We start from the raw sequence: 26,030 nt of genomic DNA, 5'->3' as shown, positions 1-26,030 counted from the left end.
GCTGTGTGTTTAGTGCAGTATGTGGTGCAGCAGAGCTGTGTGTGTGTGCAGTATGTGGTGCAGCAGAGCTGTGTGTGTGCAGTATGTGGTGCAGCAGAGCTGTGTGTTTAGTGCAGTATGTGGTGCAGCAGAGCTGTGTGTGTGTGCAGTATGTGGTGCAGCAGAGCTGTGTGTGTGTGCAGTATGTGATGCAGCAGTGCTGTGTGTGTGTGCAGTATGTGGTGCAGCAGAGCTGTGTGTTTAGTGCAGTATGTGGTGCAGCAGAGCTGTGTGTGTGTGCAGTATGTGGTGCAGCAGAGCTGTGTGTGTGTGTGCAGTATGTGATGCAGCAGAGCTGTGTGTGTGTGCAGTATGGGGTGCAGCAGAGCTGTGTGTGTGTGTGCAGTATGTGATGCAGCAGAGCTGTGTGTGTGTGCAGTATGGGGTGCAGCAGAGCTGTGTGTGTGTGTGCAGTATGTGATGCAGCAGAGCTGTGTGTGTGTGCAGTATGTGGTGCAGCAGAGCTGTGTGTGTGTGCAGTATGGGGTGCAGCAGTGCTGTGTGTGTGTGCAGTACGGGGTGCAGCAGAGCTGTGTGTGTGTGTGCAGTATGTGATGCAGCAGAGCTGTGTGTGTGTGCAGTATGGGGTGCAGCAGAGCTGTGTGTGTGTGTGCAGTATGTGATGCAGCAGAGCTGTGTGTGTGTGCAGTATGTGGTGCAGCAGAGCTGTGTGTGTGTGCAGTATGGGGTGCAGCAGTGCTGTGTGTGTGTGCAGTACGGGGTGCAGCAGAGCTGTGTGTTTCGTGCAGACCCTTCTTCTCTCTAACTACTGTAGAGTCTGACACAAAATCCATAACACGTCACTGATCACGTGATAATGACATCATGAAAGGTCCTTACGCTCTTTTTCCGGTCTGACTCCTCCCACACACGTGACTGATCACATGGTCGTGACATCACGGCAGGTCCTTCAGCCTTCTATCTTCCCGTAATCCGTACAGACTCCGCCCTTTCCTCTGACGTCACACACTACAAGTAACCCCTCCATGCCTGGAGCCGCTGGTGAGTAGCCGGTGCTGTGTAGTGTCTTCTTTCTGTGCTGCGATGCTTTGTTTAGTGAGGATTAGATTAGTGCTTTGTGCACGAACTACAAGTGTCAGCAGAACATCACCCTAGTCAATATTCACACCCGGTGTAGAGAGACGCAGACACATGCCGGGAATGTGAGATCTGAGGCGGCCGTACGACGCCCGCGAGTAGTGTGCGGTATTAATGGTCGCAGTCTGTCAGGTTTGTGGTGTTACCGGCTGGTAGAAGAACGGTGGAGTCTGATAACCAGCGGCCACTACATCCCTCCAGTACCCCCTCCCCCCATAGAGTATAATGTCCCCCCACAGTATGATGTCCCCACATCACATCCCCCCCACACACAGTATGATGTCCCCACAGTACATCCCCCCCACACACAGTATGATGTCCCCACATCACATCCCCCCCACACACAGTATGATGTCCCCACAGTACATCCCCCCACACACAGTATGATGTCCCCACATCACATCCCCCCCACACACAGTATGATGTCCCCACAGTACATCCCCCCCACACACAGTATGATGTCCCCACAGTACATCCCCCCCACACACGGTATGATGTCCCCACATCACATCCCCCCCACACACAGTATGATGTCCCCACATCACATCCCCCCCCACACAGTATGATGTCCCCACAGTACATCCCCCCCACACACAGTACTATGTCCCCACATCACATCCCCCCCACACACAGTATGATGTCCCCACAGTACATCCCCCCACACACAGTATGATGTCCCCACATCACATCCCCCCCACACACAGTATGATGTCCCCACATCACATCCCCCCCCACACACAGTATGATGTCCTCACAGTACATCCCCCCCCACACACAGTACTATGTCCCCACATCACATCCCCCCCACACACAGTATGATGTCCCCACAGTACATCCCCCCACACACAGTATGATGTCCCCACATCACATCCCCCCCACACACAGTGTGATGTCCCCACATCACATCCCCCCCACACACAGTATGATGTCCCCACAGTACATCCCCCCCACACACAGTATGATGTCCCCACAGTACATCCCCCCACACACAGTATGATGTCCCCACAGTACATCCCCCCCCACACACAGTATAATGTCCCCACAGTACATCCCCCCACACACAGTATGATGTCCTCACAGTACATCCCCCCCCACATAGTATGATGTCCTCACAGTACATCCCCCCCCACACACAGTATGATGTCCCCACAGTACATCCCCCCCACACACAGTATGATGTCCCCACAGTACATCCCCCCACACACAGTATGATGTCCCCACAGTACATCCCCCCCACACACAGTATGATGTCCTCACAGTACATCCCCCCCCCACACACAGTACTATGTCCTCACAGTACATCCCCCCCCACACACAGTACTATGTCCCCACAGTACATCCCCCCCACACACGGTATGATGTCCCCACATCACATCCCCCCCACACACAGTATGATGTCCCCACAGTACATCCCCCCCACACACAGTATGATGTCCTCACAGTACATCCCCCCCCACACACAGTACTATGTCCCCACAGTACATCCCCCCCACACACAGTATGATGTCCCCACAGTACATCCCCCCACACACAGTATGATGTCCCCACAGTACATCCCCCCACACACAGTATGATGTCCCCACATCACATCCCCCCCACACACAGTATGATGTCCCCACAGTACATGCCCCCCACACACAGTATGATGTCCTCACAGTACATCCCCCCCCACACACAGTACTATGTCCCCACAGTACATCCCCCCCACACACAGTATGATGTCCCCACAGTACATCCCCCCACACACAGTATGATGTCCCCACATCACATCCCCCCCACACACAGTATGATGTCCCCACAGTACATCCCCCCCACACACAGTATGATGTCCTCACAGTACATCCCCCCCCACACACAGTACTATGTCCCCACAGTACATCCCCCCCACACACAGTATGATGTCCCCACAGTACATCCCCCCACACACAGTATGATGTCCCCACAGTACATCCCCCCACACACAGTATGATTTCCCCACATCACATCCCCCCCACACACAGTATGATGTCCCCACATCACATCCCCCCACACACAGTATGATGTCCCCACAGTACATCCCCCCACACACAGTATGATGTCCCCACAGTACATCCCCCCACACACAGTATGATGTCCTCACAGTACATCCCCCCCCACACACAGTACTATGTCCCCACAGTACATCCCCCCCACACACAGTGTGATGTCCCCACATCACATCCCCCCCACACACAGTATGATGTCCCCACATCACATCCCCCCCACACACAGTACTATGTCCACACATCACATCCCCCCCCACACACAGTATGATGTCCCCACATCACATCCCCCCCACACACAGTATGATGTCCCCACAGTACATCCCCCCCACACACAGTATGATGTCCCCACATCACATCCCCCCCACACACAGTGTGATGTCCCCACATCACATCCCCCCACACACAGTATGATGTCCCCACAGTACATCCCCCCACACACAGTATGATGTCCCCACAGTACATCCCCCCACACACAGTATGATGTCCCCACATCACATCCCCCCCACACACAGTATGATGTCCCCACATCACATCCCCCCACACACAGTATGATGTCCCCACAGTACATCCCCCCACACACAGTATGATGTCCCCACAGTACATCCCCCCACACACAGTATGATGTCCTCACAGTACATCCCCCCCCCACACACAGTACTATGTCCCCACAGTACATCCCCCCCACACACAGTATGATGTCCCCACATCACATCCCCCCCACACACAGTATAATGTCCCCACAGTACATCCCCCCCACACACAGTATGATGTCCCCACAGTACATCCCCCCACACACAGTATGATGTCCCCACAGTACATCCCCCCACACACAGTATGATGTCCTCACAGTACATCCCCCCACACACAGTATGATGTCCCCACATCACATCCCCCCACACACAGTATGATGTCCCCACAGTACATCCCCCCCACACACAGTATGATGTCCCCACAACACATCCCCCCCACACACAGTACTATGTCCACACATCACATCCCCCCCCACACACAGTATGATGTCCCCACATCACATCCCCCCACACACAGTATGATGTCCCCACAGTACATCCCCCCACACACAGTATGATGTCCCCACATCACATCCCCCCACACACAGTGTGATGTCCCCACATCACATCCCCCCCACACACAGTATGATGTCCCCACAGTACATCCCCCCCACACACAGTATGATGTCCCCACATCACATCCCCCCCACACACAGTACTATGTCCACACATCACATCCCCCCCCACACACAGTATGATGTCCCCACATCACATCCCCCCCACACACAGTATGATGTCCCCACAGTACATCCCCCCACACACAGTATGATGTCCCCACATCACATCCCCCCCACACACAGTGTGATGTCCCCACATCACATCCCCCCCACACACAGTATGATGTCCCCACAGTACATCCCCCCCACACACAGTATGATGTCCCCACAGTACATCCCCCCACACACAGTATGATGTCCCCACAGTACATCCCCCCCCACACACAGTACTATGTCCCCACAGTACATCCCCCCACACACAGTATAATGTCCCCACAGTACATCCCCCCACACACAGTATGATGTCCTCACAGTACATCCCCCCCCACATAGTATGATGTCCTCACAGTACATCCCCCCCCACACACAGTACTATGTCCCCACAGTACATCCCCCCCCACACACAGTATGATGTCCCCACAGTACATCCCCCCCACACACAGTATGATGTCCTCACAGTACATCCCCCCCCCACACACAGTACTATGTCCTCACAGTACATCCCCCCCCACACACAGTACTATGTCCCCACAGTACATCCCCCCCACACACGGTATGATGTCCCCACATCACATCCCCCCCACACACAGTATGATGTCCCCACAGTACATCCCCCCCACACACAGTATGATGTCCTCACAGTACATCCCCCCCCACACACAGTACTATGTCCCCACAGTACATCCCCCCCACACACAGTATGATGTCCCCACAGTACATCCCCCCACACACAGTATGATGTCCCCACAGTACATCCCCCCACACACAGTATGATGTCCCCACATCACATCCCCCCCACACACAGTATGATGTCCCCACATCACATCCCCCCACACACAGTATGATGTCCCCACAGTACATCCCCCCACACACAGTATGATGTCCCCACAGTACATCCCCCCACACACAGTATGATGTCCTCACAGTACATCCCCCCCCACACACAGTACTATGTCCCCACAGTACATCCCCCCCACACACAGTGTGATGTCCCCACATCACATCCCCCCCACACACAGTATGATGTCCCCACATCACATCCCCCCCACACACAGTACTATGTCCACACATCACATCCCCCCCCACACACAGTATGATGTCCCCACATCACATCCCCCCCACACACAGTATGATGTCCCCACAGTACATCCCCCCCACACACAGTATGATGTCCCCACATCACATCCCCCCCACACACAGTGTGATGTCCCCACATCACATCCCCCCCACACACAGTATGATGTCCCCACAGTACATCCCCCCACACACAGTATGATGTCCCCACAGTACATCCCCCCACACACAGTATGATGTCCCCACATCACATCCCCCCCACACACAGTATGATGTCCCCACATCACATCCCCCCACACACAGTATGATGTCCCCACAGTACATCCCCCCACACACAGTATGATGTCCCCACAGTACATCCCCCCACACACAGTATGATGTCCTCACAGTACATCCCCCCCCACACACAGTACTATGTCCCCACAGTACATCCCCCCCCACACACAGTATGATGTCCCCACATCACATCCCCCCCACACACGGTATGATGTCCCCACAGCACATCCCCTACACACAGTATGATGTCCCCACAGTACATCCCCCCCACACACAGTATGATGTCCCCACAGTACATCCCCCCACACACAGTATGATGTCCCCACAGTACATTCCCCCACACACAGTACTATGTCCCCACAGTACATCCCCCCACACACAGTACTATGTCCCCACAGTACATCCCCCCACACACAGTACTATGTCCCTACAGTACATTCCCCCACACACAGTACTATGTCCCCACAGTACATTCCCCCACACACAGTATGATGTCCCCCACAGTACATCCCCCCCACACACAGTATTATGTCCCCACAGTACATTCCCCCCACACACAGTATGATGTCCCCCACAGTACATCCCCCCCCACACAGTATGATGTCCCCCACAGTACATCCCCCCACACACAGTATGATGTCCCCCACAGTACATCCCCCACACACAGTACTATGTCCCCACAGTACATCCCCCCACACACAGTACTATGTCCCCACAGTACATCCCCCACACACAGTATGATGTCCCCACAGTACATCCCCCCCACACACAGTATGATGTCCCCACAGTACATCCCCCCCACACACAGTATGATGTCCCCACAGTACATCCCCCCACACACAGTACTATGTCCCCACAGTACATTCCCCCACACACAGTACGATGTCCCCAACAGTACATCCCCCCACACACAGTATGATGTCCCCCACAGTACATTCCCCCCCACACAGTATGATGTCCCCACAGTACATCCCCCCCACACAGTATGATGTCCCCCACAGTACATCCCCCACACACAGTATGATGTCCCCACAGTACATTCCCCCCACACACAGTACGATGTCCCCAACAGTACATCCCCCCCACACACAGTATGATGTCCCCCACAGTACATTCCCCCCCACACAGTATGATGTCCCCTACAGTACATCCCCCCCACACACAGTATGATGTCCCCACAGTACATTCCCCCCACACACAGTACGATGTCCCCAACAGTACATCCCCCCACACACAGTATGATGTCCCCCACAGTACATTCCCCCCCACACAGTATGATGTCCCCCACAGTACATCCCCCGCACACAGTATGATGTCCCCCACAGTACATCCCCCCCACACACAGTATGATGTCCCCACAGTACATTCCCCCCACACACAGTACGATGTCCCCAACAGTACATCCCCCCACACACAGTATGATGTCCCCCACAGTACATTCCCCCCACACAGTAGGATGTCCCCTACAGTACATCCCCCCACACAGTATGATGTCCCCCACAGTACATCCCCCACACACAGTATGATGTCCTAACAGTACATTCCCCCCACACATGGTACGATGTCCCCAACAGTACATCCCCCCACACACAGTATGATGTCCCCCACAGTACATTCCCCCCCACACAGTATGATGTCCCCCACAGTACATCCCCCCACACACAGTATGATGTCCCCACAGTACATTCCCCCACACACAGTATGATGTCCCCACAGTACATTCCCCTAACCACACACGCACACACACAGTAGGATTCCCCCACGGTACATTCCCCCCACACCGTGTGATGTCCCCACAGTACTCCAAATCCCCCCCCCCCCCCCCCCGTTCCCACACACAAACAGTGTTGATGTCCCCACAGTATATCCCAACAGTACATCCCCCACACACAGGTCACGATGCCCCCATGGTACACATCCCCCACCTCCCCACTAGCTGAAATTAAAGTGAGAGTCTGCAGCGGGTAAACCGCACAGTACAAGTCCTATAATGGCCATGGACAGTGTTATTCCTCTTCTGTGCACAGGACAGAATATTCTGACATTACAGCTTCACTTTTCTATATGATCAGATGTTTTCTCACGCTGTCTCCTTGCAGATCGGGGGCACCCACAGATGGAGGCCGGTGGTCCGTCACTAGGACATGTCTCCCACTAACCAGAGTGACAGTCTGCACTTTGTAGCTTCCATGTTACTTTAGGTTTCTGAATATCAGACATTTTCTCAATATGATGCGATACTGGGGCGAGATCCCGGTGCCCGCCGGGCAGGCCAGCCGCAATTCCTTTGATCTCCTGCAGAGGGAGTTTCGCACCGTGGAGATGCAGGAGCCCCCGCTGCACCAGCCGTCTGCCAATAGGCCCAGGGTGACCACCATGCTGGACATCCCCTCTGAGCCGTGCAGCCTCACCATACACACCATCCAGCTGATCCAGCACAACCGCAAGCTGCGCAGTCTCATTGCTGCCGGCCAGACTCCGAGCCAGCAACCAGTGGAAGGTATAAAGGTGGAGGAAAGCGAGCCCCTTCCTCAGCGGCCGCCCTCTCCGCCGCTCCCAGAAGATCTACTGCCGCAGGATTGCAAGACGCCCAGACTGCCATTCCAAATCCGACACAGCGACCCCGAGAGCGACTTCTACCGGTACGGTCCCTATAGGAGTGTGTGCTTGTGTGCGGTAATAAGGAAGCACATGCTGGACGGTAACTGCCTCTGCTGTGGCCCCTATAGGAGTGTGTGCTTGTGTGCGGTAATAAGGAAGCGCATTCTGGAGGGTAACTGCCTCTGCTGTGGCCCCTATAGCAGTGTGTGCTTGTGTGCGGTAATAAGGAAGCGCTTACTGGACGGTAACTGCCTCTGCTGTGGCCCCTCTAGGAGTGTGTGCTTGTGTGCGGTAATAAGGAAGCGCATTCTGGAGGGTAACTGCCTCTGCTGTGGCCCCTCTAGGAGTGTGTGCTTGTGTGCGGTAATAAGGAAGCGCTTACTGGACGGTAACTGCCTCTGCTGTGGCCTCTATAGGAGTGTGTGCTTGTGTGCGGTAATAAGGAAGCGCATTCTGGAGGGTAACTGCCTCTGCTGTGGTCCCTATAGGAGTGTGTGCTTGTGTGCAGTAATAAGGAAGCACTTACTGGACGGTAACTGCCTCTGCTGTGGCCCCTCTAGGAGTGTGTGCTTGTGTGCGGTAATAAGGAAGCGCATTCTGGAGGGTAACTGCCTCTGCTGTGGCCCCTATAGGAGTGTGTGCTTGTGTGCGGTAATAAGGAGGCACTTACTGGACGGTAACTGCCTCTGCTGTGGCCCCTCTAGGAGTGTGTGCTTGTGTGCGGTAATAAGGAAGCACATACTGGACGGTAACTGCCTCTGCTGTGGCCCCTATAGGAGTGTGTGCTTGTGTGCGGTAATAAGGAAGCACATACTGGACGGTAACTGCCTCTGCTGTGGCCCCTATAGGAGTGTGTGCTTGTGTGCGGTAATAAGGAAGCACTTACTGGACGGTAACTGCCTCTGCTGTGGCCCCTCTAGGAGTGTGTGCTTGTGTGCGGTAATAAGGAAGCGCTTACTGGACGGTAACTGCCTCTGCTGTGGCCCCTCTAGGAGTGTGTGCTTGTGTGCGGTAATAAGGAAGCACATACTGGACGGTAACTGCCTCTGCTGTGGCCCCTATAGGAGTGTGTGCTTGTGTGCGGTAATAAGGAAGCGCTTACTGGACGGTAACTGCCTCTGCTGTGGCCCCTCTAGGAGTGTGTGCTTGTGTGCGGTAATAAGGAAGCGCTTACTGGACGGTAACTGCCTCTGCTGTGGCCCCTCTAGGAGTGTGTGCTTGTGTGCGGTAATAAGGAAGCACTTACTGGACGGTAACTGCCTCTGCTGTGGCCCCTATAGGAGTGTGTGCTTGTGTGCGGTAATAAGGAAGCACATACTGGACGGTAACTGCCTCTGCTGTGGCCCCTCTAGGAGTGTGTGCTTGTGTGCGGTAATAAGGAAGCACTTACTGGACGGTAACTGCCTCTGCTGTGGCCCCTCTAGGAGTGTGTGCTTGTGTGCGGTAATAAGGAAGCACTTACTGGACGGTAACTGCCTCTGCTGTGGCCCCTATAGGAGTGTGTGCTTGTGTGCGGTAATAAGGAAGCACTTACTGGACGGTAACTGCCTCTGCTGTGGCCCCTATAGGAGTGTGTGCTTGTGTGCGGTAATAAGGAAGCACATACTGGACGGTAACTGCCTCTGCTGTGGCCCCTCTAGGAGTGTGTGCTTGTGTGCGGTAATAAGGAAGCACATACTGGACGGTAACTGCCTCTGCTGTGGCCCCTATAGGAGTGTGTGCTTGTGTGCGGTAATAAGGAAGCACATACTGGACGGTAACTGCCTCTGCTGTGGCCCCTATAGGAGTGTGTGCTTGTGTGCGGTAATAAGGAAGCGCTTACTGGACGGTAACTGCCTCTGCTGTGGCCCCTATAGGAGTGTGTGCTTGTGTGCGGTAATAAGGAAGCGCATACTGGACGGTAACTGCCTCTGCTGTGGCCCCTATAGGAGTGTGTGCTTGTGTGCGGTAATAAGGAAGCGCTTACTGGACGGTAACTGCCTCTGCTGTGGCCCCTATAGGAGTGTGTGCTTGTGTGCGGTAATAAGGAAGCGCATTCTGGAGGGTAACTGCCTCTGCTGTGGCCTCTCTAGGAGTGTGTGCGGTAATAAGGAAGCGCTTACTGGACGGTAACTGCCTCTGCTGTGGCCCCTATAGGAGTGTGTGCGGTAATAAGGAAGCGCTTACTGGACGGTAACTGCCTCTGCTGTGGCCCCTATAGGAGTGTGTGCGGTAATAAGGAAGCGCTTACTGGACGGTAACTGCCTCTGCTGTGGCCCCTATAGGAGTGTGTGCTTGTGTGCGGTAATAAGGAAGCGCTTACTGGACGGTAACTGCCTCTGCTGTGGCCCCTATAGGAGTGTGTGCTTGTGTGCGGTAATAAGGAAGCGCTTACTGGACGGTAACTGCCTCTGCTGTGGCCCCTATAGGAGTGTGTGCTTGTGTGCGGTAATAAGGAAGCGCTTACTGGACGGTAACTGCCTCTGCTGTGGCCCCTATAGGATTGTGTGCGGTAATAAGGAAGTGCTTACTGGACGGTAACTGCCTCTGCTGTGGCCCCTATAGGAGTGTGTGCGGTAATAAGGAAGCGCATACTGGACGGTAACTGTCTCTACTGTGGCTTCTCTAGGAGTGTGTGCTTGTGTGCGGTAATAAGGAAGCGCATACTGGACGGTAACTGCCTCTGCTGTGGCCTCTCTAGGATTGTGTGCGGTAATAAGGAAGCGCTTACTGGACGGTAACTGCCTCTGCTGTGGCCTCTCTAGGATTGTGTGCGGTAATAAGGAAGCACTTACTGGACGGTAACTGCCTCTGCTGTGGCCCCTGTAGCTGTAGGGTGGGATGTCGCCAACCTGTGCTGTGCATTCTCTACCTGCCCTCCATATGTAGTGCGGGGTCAGTCACTCTCCGTGGCGGGCCCATCAGGTGAACTTGCCCTCTGTACAGACTCTGCCTGTAAATTACCCAGCTGCAGGCACCGGGGGGCACTATATACATAGTGAAAGAGGGAAGGGGTCATTGTAAATGTCAAGAACAGTTTTGAAGCTTTGTTATACTTTTTTTGTATTTCTGCTGTTGGTGAATGGGAAAATAAAATGATGTAGGTCTAATACTGCTCACGGCTGAGGGTTTGTTACCGTTTTATCCAGGGGTGACCATGCTCTGTGAGATGCACAGATCTCTCATTACAGTGTGTCAGCCGCCACTTCATACAGTTTAGCTCACTGAGGATTGTCTAGCAGAAACTCTAGAGGTAGATGCGGCACCCCGTCCCAGGCGCCTGAGGAGGCCGATGTCCTTTCGACCGGTCCTGCCCAGGAGCTTCAGGTTATGTCTCTGTTTAGGCTGTGACCATTGTAGCAAACCCTCAGCTGTGAGAAACACGTTGTAATTCCATTTTTCTTATTCTTGATGTCAGTGGGAAAGGAGAGCCGGTGACAGAACTGAGCTACCACTCGTGCCGCCAGCTCGCGTACCAGTCTGTGGCCACCATCCTCGCCCACGCCGGCTTCGATTCCGCTAACGAAAGCGTCTTGGAGACCCTGACGGACGTCGCCCACGAGTACTTCCTGAAATTCACCAAGATGCTCAGGTTCAATGTGGACCGGGAGGCCAAGCTGGGCCAGACGCCCTTCTCGGACGTGATGGAGCAGACTTTTCACGAGATGGGGATCGGCAGCGTCCTGTCTCTGCAGAAGTTCTGGCAGCAGCGGATTAAGGATTATCACACGTACATGCTTCAGGTGAGCGCAGGCTTCACAGAACCGCTGCGGACATTAGAGGTGAACCGTTCTCATTCATGTTTCTTGGTTGGGTGGGGGAAACTACAGGTGACATCAGAAAGAAAAGTCCAGGCCTGATAATCGTCATCTTTTATCCAGTGACCACAGGAACTTTTCTTCGTGTTATCATCTCTTACCAATCACAAACTGTAGCGACCACTGTTCCTTGTGCAGTGGTTGGGGTGCGATACAGAAACTTTTCTTCATGTTATCATCTCTTACCAATCACAAACTGTAGCGACCACTGTTCCTTGTTCAGTGATTGTTGGGTGGTTGGGGTGCGATACAGGAACTTTTCTTCATGTTATCATCTCTTACCAATCACAAACTGTAGCGACCACTGTTCCTTGTGCAGTGTTCAGTGATTGTTGGGTGGTTGGGGTGTGATACAGGAACTTTTCTTCATGTTATCATCTCTTACCAATCACAAACTGTAGCGACACTGTTCCTTGTGCAGTGTTCAGTGATTGTTGGGTGGTTGGGGTGTGATACAGGAACTTTTCTTCATGTTATCATCTCTTACCAATCACAAACTGTAGTGACCACTGTTCCTTGTGCAGTGGTTGGGGTGCGATACAGAAACTTTTCTTCATGTTATCATCTCTTACCAATCACAAACTGTAGCGACCACTGTTCCTTGTTCAGTGATTGTTGGGTGGTTGGGGTGCGATACAGGAACTTTTCTTCATGTTATCATCTCTTACCAATCACAAACTGTAGCGACCACTGTTCCTTGTGCAGTGTTCAGTGATTGTTGGGTGGTTGGGGTGTGATACAGGAACTTTTCTTCATGTTATCATCTCTTACCAATCACAAACTGTAGCGACCACTGTTCCTTGTGCAGTGTTCAGTGATTGTTGGGTGGTTGGGGTGCGATACAGGAACTTTTCTTCATGTTATCATCTCTTACCAATCACAAACTGTAGCGACCACTGTTCCTTGTGCAGTGTTCAGTGATTGTTGGGTGGTTGGGGTGCGATACAGGAACTTTTCTTTGTTATCATCTCTTACCAATCACAAACTGTAGTGACCACTGTTCCTTGTGCAGTGGTTGGGGTGCGATACAGAAACTTTTCTTTGTTATCATCTCTTACCAATCACAAACTGTAGCGACCACTGTTCCTTGTGCAGTGTTCAGTGATTGTTGGGTGGTTGGGGTGCGATACAGGAACTTTTCTTTGTTGTCATCTCTTACCAATCACAAACTGTAGCGACCACTGTTCCTTGTGCAGTGTTCAGTGATTGTTGGGTGGTTGGGGTGCGATACAGGAACTTTTCTTCATGTTATCATCTCTTACCAATCACAAACTGTAGCGACCACTGTTCCTTGTGCAGTGTTCAGTGATTGTTAGGTGGTTGGGGTGCGATACAGGAACTTTTCTTTATGTTATCATCTCTTACCAATCACAAACTGTAGCGACCACTGTTCCTTGTGCAGTGTTGGGTCGTGGGGGTGCGATACAGGAACTTTTCTTCATAGCATCACCCCTCAAAACAGACAGTCCACATTTGGAAAGAAAACGGGCTACATGTCCACAAGTAATAATTCAAATATAGAATTACTTTATTGTATATAAATACTGAAAAAAAACTAGAATCAAGAAGACTTAATCCAATAAAAACAGTTAAAACGTCTTAGAATGGAACTGCATTAGGTCTTGTTACTCACGCCATGCTTTTACTTTATGCTGTTCCCTCTTTTTTTTTCTGCTCTGTACAGAACGTGTTATCGCCCCTCTTAACAGTTTGAGCTTGTTCGTGTCACTACCTGTATAGCCTTCAGTTGATCCCCGGGAATACGAGCTCTTCATGCTTTAACACTTTCTTTTCCAATTGCAGCTTGTATCTGTCATTCATTGGAACTTTTCTTCTTATCACCTTTAAGGGTTATTCTCGCCTGTCGCACTACGGGTGGGGGATTCCGAGTGGTAGAACACACTCAGTGTTGAGTGATGGTTTTGGTTCAGTAGCTCCGTCTCACTGCCGAGTACCGCTTCCTACTGTGACTCGTTAATGGTCTGTCACTACTTGTCCTGAAGTCTGTCGTCACCATATTTTTATACAGAGGTAAAAAGTGCATGGTTCCGGACAGTGTGAGCAGTGATTAGAAGAACAGGTTTGGTAACTGCCAACAGTGGCGGCCAAGGGATGATTGTGATTTTGCAATACTGTTAAAAGGTCAGGAGCCGAGAGGGACTAAGAAGTAGGTGAGCTACTTATTCTATAGAAAGGTCTGGAGAGAGGTGGCTGGTATCTCAGGAGTTAACTCCTTATTCTGGAATGTAACTATTATGCACACTTGGTCAGGCTTTGGTGATCCGTCTACTGGGAGAGAAGCTGTAGACTATGAAAGATAAAAGCTCTCAAAGCAAGAGCATAAAAGTCATTAGAAAACATAAAATTAAGTTGGCTTTTTTAACTAAAGCTACTTAATAACATGAGGATACCCTCTTTAACAGCCTGAATCCATTGCTGTCATTTTGGTCTGTTCAGCCTTCAGTTGACCCCCAGGGTATAGGAGAACTACATGTTAAATACCTTTATATCCAATCAGAGCCTGTAACTTATCCATTTTCCAGTGCTCCCGGTAAGGATGCAGGAACTTTTTTTCTTGTTATCACCTCTGTTGTGACAATCCCAGCCCGGTATTATTACTCTACGTCTACAGTCTTCCTTGACCCGGTGTAGGAGGATACCAGAACCATTCTATAACTTTTTTCCAAACCGTGCCTGTAACTGCCATTCACAGGAACTTTTCCTCATGTTATCATCTCTTAATCTGAGCCCAGCGCTCTAATTGTACCTGTACAGATTTTAGTAATTCCAGGGGCAGATTATGAGATTTTCTTGTCATAAACTTTTTTTTCCAATCAGAGCCTGTAACCGTCATCCTTCCTCCTATGATTTTGGCGAGGATGCAGGAACCTTTCTTCTTGTTATCACCTCCCTTAACAACCTAAGGCCATTTTTGTTATGCTACCGGTACGGCATTCATTAATCCCAGGGATAAATTATGATAACTTCATGTTATAAACCTTTTATACAATCGGAGGCTGTAACTCTCATTCCTCCTCCCGTGATCCTGCTATGGAATGCAGGAGCTTTTCTCCATGTTATCACCCCTGCTGCCAATTATTACCTGTTACTTTCACTAAGCGAATAGAATATGATTCTACTCAGTTACTCCCGGGTGCTGGCTGCGTAGCTCAGCTGGCGCCAACACAGAATGGCGCAGGCTCAGCTCCTTGCAGTAATGTAATGCTTGATTTCTCCTGCGGTGGTGCTGTAGGTAAACTGAACATTTATTGCTAGATTTCCCCATAGATCACAGCTGATCACAGAGGAATCTTTTGTGATCCAACTTCCTCTTCTCCTTGGACATCCGCCGTTAACTTGCAAAAATGATGTGTAATTGTAACTCTGCTGCACATAGAAGTATAAATGCATCCGTCCAGTGTCTGCGCTGCAGCAGCCTGTGCTACAGGGATTATACAGGAGATTATCTGCTCATGACGGTGAAGGCAGAGATTGACTGGAAGGTTAAGCCTCTGTCTGTTCACAGGTCAGTAAGCAGCTGGCTAAAGAGTACGAGAAGATAGTTCACCCAGAGCGGGTATCCGAAGACACAAAGCCGGTGAAGATCAAAGAGGAGCCAGTCACCGATATAACTTTCCCCATCAACGAGGAGCTGGAAGGAGACCTGGCTTCTGGGGACCAATCACTACCAGTCGGGGTGTTAGGAGCCCAAAGCGAGAGGTTTTCTTCTAACATGGAAGTAGATTCTTCACCCCAACCTTCAGGTAAGAAGGAGACCGTCCAACTGAAACGGGTACTGATATCCTGTCTATTCAGTCCTCAATTCACATTATAGCTACTATAATACTGCTCCTATGTACAAGAATATAACTACTATAATACTGCCCCTATGTACAAGAATATAACTACTATAATACTGCTCCCTATGTACAAGAATATAACTACTATAATACTGCCCCTATGTACAAGAATATAACTACTATAATACTGCCCCTATGTACAAGAATATAACTACTATAATACTGCCCCTATGTACAAGAATATAACTACTATAATACTGCTCCTATGTACAAGAATATAACTACTATAATACTACTCCTATATACAAGAATATAACTACTATAATACTGCCCCTATGTACAAGAATATAACTACTATAATACTGCCCCTATGTACAAGAATATAACTACTATAATACTGCTCCTATGTACAAGAATATAACTACTATAATACTGCTCCTATGTACAAGACTATAACTACTATAATACTACTCCTATATACAAGAATATAACTACTATAATACTGCTCCTATGTACAAGAATATAACTACTATAATACTGCCCCTATGTACAAGAATATAACTACTATAATACTGCTCCTATGTACAAGAATATAACTACTATAATACTGCCCCTATGTACAAGAATATAACTACTATAATACTGCCCCTATGTACAAGAATATAACTACTATAATACTGCCCTTATGTACAAGAATATAACTACTATAATACTGCTCCCTATGTACAAGAATATAACTACTATAATACTGCTCCTATGTACAAGAATATAACTACTATAATACTGCCCCTATGTACAAGAATATAACTACTATAATACTGCCCTTATGTACAAGAATATAACTACTATAATACTGATCCCTATGTACAAGAATATAACTACTATAATACTGCCCCTATGTACAAGAATATAACTACTATAATACTGCCCTTATGTACAAGAATATAACTACTATAATACTGCTCCCTATGTACAAGAATATAACTACTATAATACTGCCCCTATGTACAAGAATATAACTACTATAATACTGCCCCTATGTACAAGAATATAACTACTATAATACTGCTCCTATGTACAAGAATATAACTACTATAATACTGCTCCTATGTACAAGAATATAACTACTATAATACTGCCTCTATGTACAAGAATATAACCACTATAATACTGCCCCTATGTACAAGAATATAACTACTATAATACTGCCCCTATGTACAAGAATATAACTACTATAATACTGCCCTTATGTACAAGAATATAACTACTATAATACTGTCCCTATGTACAAGAATATAACTACTATAATACTGCCCCTATGTACAAGAATATAACTACTATAATACTGCCCCCTATGTACAAGAATATAACTACTATAATACTGCCCCTATGTACAAGAATATAACTACTATAATACTGCTTCATGTACAAGAATATAACTACTATAATACTGCCCCTATGTACAAGGATATAACTACTATAATACTGCCCCTATGTACAAGAATATAACTACTATAATACTGCCCCCTATGTACAAGGATATAACTACTATAATACTGCTCCTATGTACAAGAATATAACTACTATAATACTGCCCCTATGTACAAGAATATAACTACTATAATACTGCTCCTATGTACAAGAATATAACTACTATAATACTGCCCCCTATGTACAAGAATATAACTACTATAATACTGCCCCCTATGTACAAGAATATAACTACTATAATACTGCCCCTATGTACAAGAATATAACTACTATCATACTGCTTCATGTACAAGAATATAACTACTATAATACTGCTCCTATGTACAAGGATATAACTGCTATAATACTGCTCCTATGTACAAGAATATAACTACTATAATACTGCTTCATGTACAAGAATATAACCACTATAATACTGCTCCTATGTACAAGAATATAACTACTATAATACTGCCCCTATGTACAAGAATATAACTACTATAATACTGCTTCATGTACAAGAATATAACTACTATAATACTGCCCCTATGTACAAGGATATAACTACTATAATACTGCCCCTATGTACAAGAATATAACTACTATAATACTGCCCCCTATGTACAAGGATATAACTACTATAATACTGCTCCTATGTACAAGAATATAACTACTATAATACTGCCCCTATGTACAAGAATATAACTACTATAATACTGCTCCTATGTACAAGAATATAACTACTATAATACTGCCCCCTATGTACAAGAATATAACTACTATAATACTGCCCCCTATGTACAAGAATATAACTACTATAATACTGCCCCTATGTACAAGAATATAACTACTATCATACTGCTTCATGTACAAGAATATAACTACTATAATACTGCTCCTATGTACAAGGATATAACTGCTATAATACTGCTCCTATGTACAAGAATATAACTACTATAATACTGCCCCCTATGTACAAGAATATAACTACTATAATACTGCTTCATGTACAAGAATATAACCACTATAATACTGCTCCTATGTACAAGAATATAACTACTATAATACTGCTTCATGTACAAGAATATAACTACTATAATACTGCTCCTATGTACAAGAATATAACTACTATAATACTGCCTCTATGTACAAGAATATAACTACTATAATACTGTTCCTATGTACAAGAATATAACTACTATAATACTGCCCCCTATGTACAAGAATATAACTACTATAATACTGCTCCTATGTACAAGAATATAACTACTATAATACTGCCCCCTATGTACAAGAATATAACTACTATAATACTGCCCCCTATGTACAAGAATATAACTACTATAATACTGCCCCTATGTACAAGAATATAACTACTATAATACTGCTTCATGTACAAGAATATAACCACTATAATACTGCTCCTGTGTACAAGAATATAACTACTATAATACTGCTTCATGTACAAGAATATAACTACTATAATACTGCTCCTATGTACAAGAATATAACTACTATAATACTGCCTCTATGTACAAGAATATAACTACTATAATACTGCCCCTATGTACAAGAATATAACTACTATAATACTGCCTCTATGTACAAGAATATAACTACTATAATACTGCCCCATGTACAAGAATATAACTGCTATACTACTGCTCCTATGTACAAGAATATAACTACTATAATACTGCTCCTATGTACAAGAATATAACTACTATAATACTGCCTCTATGTACAAGAATATAACTACTATAATACTGCCCCTATGTACAAGAATATAACTACTATAATACTGCCTCTATGTACAAGAATATAACTACTATAATACTGCCCCATGTACAAGAATATAACTGCTATAATACTGCTCCTATGTACAAGAATATAACTACTATAATACTGCCTCTATGTACAAGAATATAACTACTATAATACTGCCCCTATGTACAAGGATATAACTACTATAATACTGCCCCTATGTACAAGAATATAACTACTATAATACTGCTCCTATGTACAAGAATATAACTACTATAATACTGCCTCTATGTACAAGAATATAACTACTATAATACTGTCCCCTATGTACAAGAATATAACTACTATAATACTGCTTCATGTACAAGAATATAACCACTATAATACTGCTCCTATGTACAAGAATATAACTACTATAATACTGCTTCATGTACAAGAATATAACTACTATAATACTGCTCCTATGTACAAGAATATAACTACTATAATACTGCCTCTATGTACAAGAATATAACTACTATAATACTGTTCCTATGTACAAGAATATAACTACTATAATACTGCCCCCTATGTACAAGAATATAACTACTATAATACTGCTCCTATGTACAAGAATATAACTACTATAATACTGCCCCCTATGTACAAGAATATAACTACTATAATACTGCCCCCTATGTACAAGAATATAACTACTATAATACTGCCCCTATGTACAAGAATATAACTACTATAATACTGCTTCATGTACAAGAATATAACTACTATAATACTGCTCCTATGTACAAGGATATAACTGCTATAATACTGCTCCTATGTACAAGAATATAACTACTATAATACTGCCCCCTATGTACAAGAATATAACTACTATAATACTGCCCCCTATGTACAAGAATATAACTACTATAATACTGCCCCTATGTACAAGAATATAACTACTATAATACTGCTCCTATGTACAAGAATATAACTACTATAATACTGCTTCATGTACAAGAATATAACTACTATAATACTGCTCCTATGTACAAGAATATAACTACTATAATACTGCTTCATGTACAAGAATATAACCACTATAATACTGCTCCTATGTACAAGAATATAACTACTATAATACTGCTTCATGTACAAGAATATAACTACTATAATACTGCTCCTATGTACAAGAATATAACTACTATAATACTGCCTCTATGTACAAGAATATAACTACTATAATACTGCCCCTATGTACAAGAATATAACTACTATAATACTGCCTCTATGTACAAGAATATAACTACTATAATACTGCCCCATGTACAAGAATATAACTGCTATACTACTGCTCCTATGTACAAGAATATAACTACTATAATACTGCTCCTATGTACAAGAATATAACTACTATAATACTGCCTCTATGTACAAGAATATAACTACTATAATACTGCCCCTATGTACAAGGATATAACTACTATAATACTGCCCCTATGTACAAGAATATAACTACTATAATACTGCTCCTATGTACAAGAATATAACTACTATAATACTGCCTCTATGTACAAGAATATAACTACTATAATACTGCTCCTATGTACAAGGATATCACTACTATAATACTGCCCCCTATGTACAAGAATATAACTACTATAATACTGCCCCCTATGTACAAGAATATAACTACTATAATACTGCCCCTATGTACAAGAATATAACTACTATAATACTGCCTCTATGTACAAGAATATAACTACTATAATACTGCTCCTATGTACAAGAATATAACTACTATAATACTGCCCCTATGTACAAGGATATCACTACTATAATACTGCCCCCTATGTACAAGAATATAACTGCTATAATACTGCCCCTATGTACAAGAATATCACTGCTATAATACTGCCCCTATGTACAAGAATATCACTACTATTATACTGCCTCTATGTACAAGAATATAACTACTATAATACTGCTCCTATGTACAAGAATATAACTACTATAATACTGCCCCTATGTACAAGGATATCACTACTATAATACTGCCCCCTATGTACAAGAATATAACTACTATAATACTGCCCCCTATGTACAAGAATATAACTACTATAATACTGCCCCTATGTACAAGAATATAACTACTATAATACTGCCTCTATGTACAAGAATATAACTACTATAATACTGCTCCTATGTACAAGAATATAACTACTATAATACTGCTCCTATGTACAAGAATATAGCTACTATAATACTGCTCCCTATGTACAAGAATATAACTGCTATAATACTGCCCCTATGTACAAGAATATAACTACTATAATACTACCTTTTATGTACAAGAATATCACTACTATAATACTGCTCCTATGTACAAGAATATAACTACTATAATACTGCTCCTATGTACAAGAATATAACTACTATAATACTGCCCCATATGTACAAGAATATAACTACTATAATACTGACCCCTATGTACAAGAATATAACTACTATAATACTGCCCCATATGTACAAGAATATAACTACTATAATACTGACCCCTATGTACAAGAATATAACTACTATAATACTGCTCCTATGTACAAGAATATAACTACTATAATACTGCCCCCTATGTACAAGAATATAACTACTATAATACTGCTTCATGTACAAGAATATAACTACTATAATACTGCCCCTATGTACAAGGATATAACTACTATAATACTGCCCCTATGTACAGTACAGACCAAAAGTTTGGACACACCTTCTCATTTAAAGATTTTTCTGTATTTTCATGACTATGAAAATTGTACATTCACACTGAAGGCATCAAAACTATGCATTAACACATGTGGAATTATATACTTAACAAAAAAGTGTGAAACAACTGAAATTATGTCTTATATTCTAGGTTCTTCAAAGTAGCCACCTTTTGCTTTGATGACTTTGATGATGGGTATTACCATCTCCAAGATCATGTCCCAATGTAAAGTTAGTTTAATAAGAATGATAATGTTAATATTAGCAAATGCCTCCAATTAGAAATGTGGTATATTTCTTCCGATTAGCTATGCCACTTTTCCAAAGCAGGGCATTGCAGTAATGTCTCTCTTGATACAAGTCGTCTCTCCCGATACATTTGGTTTTATAAGTTTGCGTCTCTTGCCATCATTGGGAAATTAAAAAAAAAACAAACAGTGCAGAAAGGTCGCGAATGTCCGGTCACTGTGGAAAGCCGCTGCCGTCAGGGAGCGAAAGGCTTTTCTCAAAGATGGCAGTGATGGTGATGAGCTCTTCCCAGGCCGCCTTACTACTTCTGCTCCCACCGCCCTCATGTTCTTCCCGTGTATTTCCCCTATGTCCATGGCACAAACTTGTCTCCTCGTCTCGACGTCCCTGTATTACTTGTAGGTCTTCCTGCCATATCTCCTCCTCCTGTACAATGACTGATAACACCTCTATATACAGTAGATAACACAGGATCCACCATTCACAATAGATGATGTCACAGCTCACCTCCTCCTCCTGTACAATGACTGATAACACCTCTATATACAGTAGATAACACAGGATCCACCATTCACAATAGGTGATGTCACAGCTCACTTCCTCCTGTACAATGACTGATAACACCTCTATATACAGTAGATAACATAGGATCCCCCATTCACAATAGGTGATGTTACAGCTCACCTCCTCCTCCTGTACAATGACTGATAACACCTCTATATACAGTAGATAACATAGGATCCACCATTCACAATAGGTGATATCACAGCTCACCTCCTCCTGTACAATGACTGATAACACCTCTATATACAGTAGATAACACAGGATCCCCCATTCACAATAGGTGATGTTACAGCTCACCTCCTCCTCCTGTACAATGACTGATAACACCTCTATACACAGTAGATAACACAGGATCCACAATTCACAATAGGTGATGTCACAGCTCACCTCCTCCTCCTCCTGTACAATGGCTAATAACACCTCTATATACAGTAGATAACACAGGATCCTCCATTCACAATAGGTGATGTCACAGCTCACCTCCTCCTCCTGTACAATGACTGATAACACCTCTATATACAGTAGATAACACAGGATCCACCATTCACAATAGGTGATGTCACAGCTCACCTCCTCCTCCTCCTGTACAATGACTGATAACACTTCTATATACAGTAGATAACACAGGATCCACCATTCACCATAGGTGATGTCACAGCTCACCTCCTCCTCCTGTACAATGACTGATAACACCTCTATATACAGTAGATAATACAGGATACATCATTCACAATAGGTGATGTCACAGCTCACCTCCTCCTCCTGTACAATGACTGATAACACCTCTATACACAGTAGATAACACAGGATCCACCATTCACAATAGGTGATGTCACAGCTCACCTCCTCCTCCTCCTGTACAATGGCTAATAACACCTCTATATACAGTAGATAACACAGGATCCTCCATTCACAATAGGTGATGTCACAGCTCACCTCCTCCTCCTGTACAATGACTAATAACACCTCTATATACAGTAGATAATACAGGATACATCATTCACAATAGGTGATGTCACAGCTTACCTCCTCCTCCTGTACAATGACTGATAACCCCTCTATATACAGTAGATAACACAGGATCCACCATTCACAATAGGTGATGTCACAGCTCACCTCCTCCTGTACAATGACTGATAACACGTCTATATACAGTAGATAACACAGGATCCACCATTCACAATAGGTGATGTCACAGCTCACCTCCTCCTCCTGTACAATGACTGATAACACCTCTATATACAGTAGATAACACAGGATCCACCATTCACAATAGGTGATGTCACAGCTCATTTCCTCCTGTACAATGACTGATAACACGTCTATATACAGTAGATAACACAGGATCCACCATTCACAATAAGTGATATCACAGCTCACCTCCTCCTCCTGTACAATGACTGATAACACCTCTATATACAGTAGATAACACAGGATCCACCATTCACAATAGGTGATGTCACAGCTCACCTCCTCCTCCTGTACAATGACTGATATCACCTCTATATACAGTAGATAACACAGGATCCACCATTCATAATAGGTGATGTCACAGCTCACCTCCTCCTCCTGTACAATGACTGATAACACCTCTATATACAGTAGATAACACAGGATCCACCATTCACTATAGGTGATATCACAGCTCACCTCCTCCCCTTCACAATAGATTTTGCACACTCTCATTTGACACGTTAATACAGTAGATGGTGTCAGGATCTGACCACTGCAGCTAGTGGACATATGTTGTTTCCTGAAACAGGAAATTTATGTCTGAAAAAAGGCCCAGCGGCCGTTGAGAAAATTGCAAGACTTATTTTTTTCTTTTTAATTTTCAATACAGTTTGTGGCTTGGAAAAATACAAAACATAAATGCATTGTCGCTAAAAAGAAACAAAAACACTAGACTGATGTATCAATGGGTCATTTACTGCTGCCACATTGCCTTTAAAGGGGACCTGTGATCTGGTTTCCACGTCTAGATTGCAGCCGTTGTTTTGCTCACCCTGTTACTGCCGCTGTAACACTGTAGCGCTAAGATAATGCATAGGAACGGCGCAGCACAGGACAAGCAGGCTATGCTTACTGCGCATGCTCGGTGCAAAGATGCGCATGCGCAGACAATACACTTCTGTAAAATTAAGTGTATTGTTTGTTTTTTTCATTTTAACGAGATGTCTCAAAGCATCATTGACCATGAAGAAGGCGCATTGCATGCATGTGATATTTTGTATGAGAGGAAATGTCCTTTAAGAGAGAGGTTTTCACCAGGAGGTAAGTGAGGCTAATGAGGAGGACACAATACCTGTCCTCCATGTATGTGTCCTGGCCGGGCCCGGTCAATGCAACGTCATGTACACCGCTCACCTCCACATCATCCGGTGAGGCCGGAGCCGCCCTTCTATGTGGTCTGTCCTCATAAATCCATTTTCTTTCTGCGCCGTTGTACAATGGACGCTTGTGTTGTGTTTTTCAGGGTCAGACGTTAACACCTCCCCCCTATGGAGCTTGACGCAGGTGAAGATGGAGCCTCAAGATACCGAGGAAGGGGCCGTACACGGGCACAGCGTTCTGGGAAATGATGTGTTTGAGGAGCCCATGTCGGGGATGAGCGATTCTGCCATCCCCGGGAGCCCGAATGGATCCGAGGGCAGCTACGGGTCCCAATCTCCAGACAGTCTCATGGGCTCCTCCCCGGTGTTCAACCAGCGGCCGAAGAAAAAGATAAGGAAAATGTAATTGGAGCAAGAACAGAGCAGGAGAAACCTGCACATCTGGAGCATATGTCCTTCCCTGGTGATCGGTGGGCGCCTGTAGCTCTGCATTGTGGATTGTGGGGAAGTATTAGGAGCAAAATAAATGATAGTACCGGGGGATTATTAGGGCGACAATAAATAACAGACGTTCTTTACAAATATACAATCTCTTATTTGCCGTGTTTCGTCTCTTCCCTCCCTGGTGCAGACACTATGTCCGGACTCTTCCATTTCCATTGCAGGCGTCGTGTGCGGACTCTTCCCGTCCCGATGCAGGCGCCATGTCCGGACTCTTCCCTTCCCATTGCAGACGTCATGTGCGGACTCTTCCCTTCCCCGTGCAGGCGCTGTGTGCAGACTCTTCCCTTCCAATAGCAGGCGCTGTGTGCAGACTCTTCCCTTCCCCGTGCAGGCGCTGTGTGCAGACTCTTCCCTTCCCATAGCAGGCGCCATGTGCAGACTCTTCCCTTCCCGATGCAGGTGTTGTGTGC

General features: G+C 45.8%; 1 protein-coding gene across 1 annotated transcript; it reads left to right on the top strand.

The window, feature by feature from the left end:
• The first annotated feature begins 979 nt into the window (after positions 1 to 979).
• Positions 980 to 25,705, top strand: SUPT7L (SPT7 like, STAGA complex subunit gamma). Its single transcript, XM_069768329.1, has 5 exons — positions 980 to 1,041; positions 7,896 to 8,438; positions 11,795 to 12,119; positions 15,721 to 15,958; positions 25,260 to 25,705. Exons 2-5 carry the CDS (start codon positions 8,026 to 8,028, stop codon positions 25,520 to 25,522), a joined length of 1,239 nt encoding a protein of 412 aa, XP_069624430.1. The 5' UTR covers positions 980 to 1,041; positions 7,896 to 8,025; the 3' UTR covers positions 25,523 to 25,705.
• The last annotated feature ends 325 nt before the right edge of the window (positions 25,706 to 26,030 follow it).

This window comes from Ranitomeya imitator, chromosome 5, assembly GCF_032444005.1.
Source record: "Ranitomeya imitator isolate aRanImi1 chromosome 5, aRanImi1.pri, whole genome shotgun sequence".
Classification (NCBI taxonomy): domain Eukaryota; kingdom Metazoa; phylum Chordata; class Amphibia; order Anura; family Dendrobatidae; genus Ranitomeya; species Ranitomeya imitator.
Note: the sequence above shows the minus strand (reverse complement) of the source record. Positions and strands in the feature narration are given on the sequence as shown.

Excerpts from the sequence above, each read along its gene's own strand:
- SUPT7L (XM_069768329.1), top strand. The coding sequence starts at position 8,026 with ATGATGCGATACTGGGGCGAGATCCCGGTGCCCGCCGGGCAGGCCAGC. Across the intron at positions 8,439-11,794 it reads CCCGAGAGCGACTTCTACCG|TGGGAAAGGAGAGCCGGTGA; the intron begins GTACGGTCCCTA and ends TCTTGATGTCAG. Across the intron at positions 15,959-25,259 it reads TTCTTCACCCCAACCTTCAG|GGTCAGACGTTAACACCTCC; the intron begins GTAAGAAGGAGA and ends TGTGTTTTTCAG.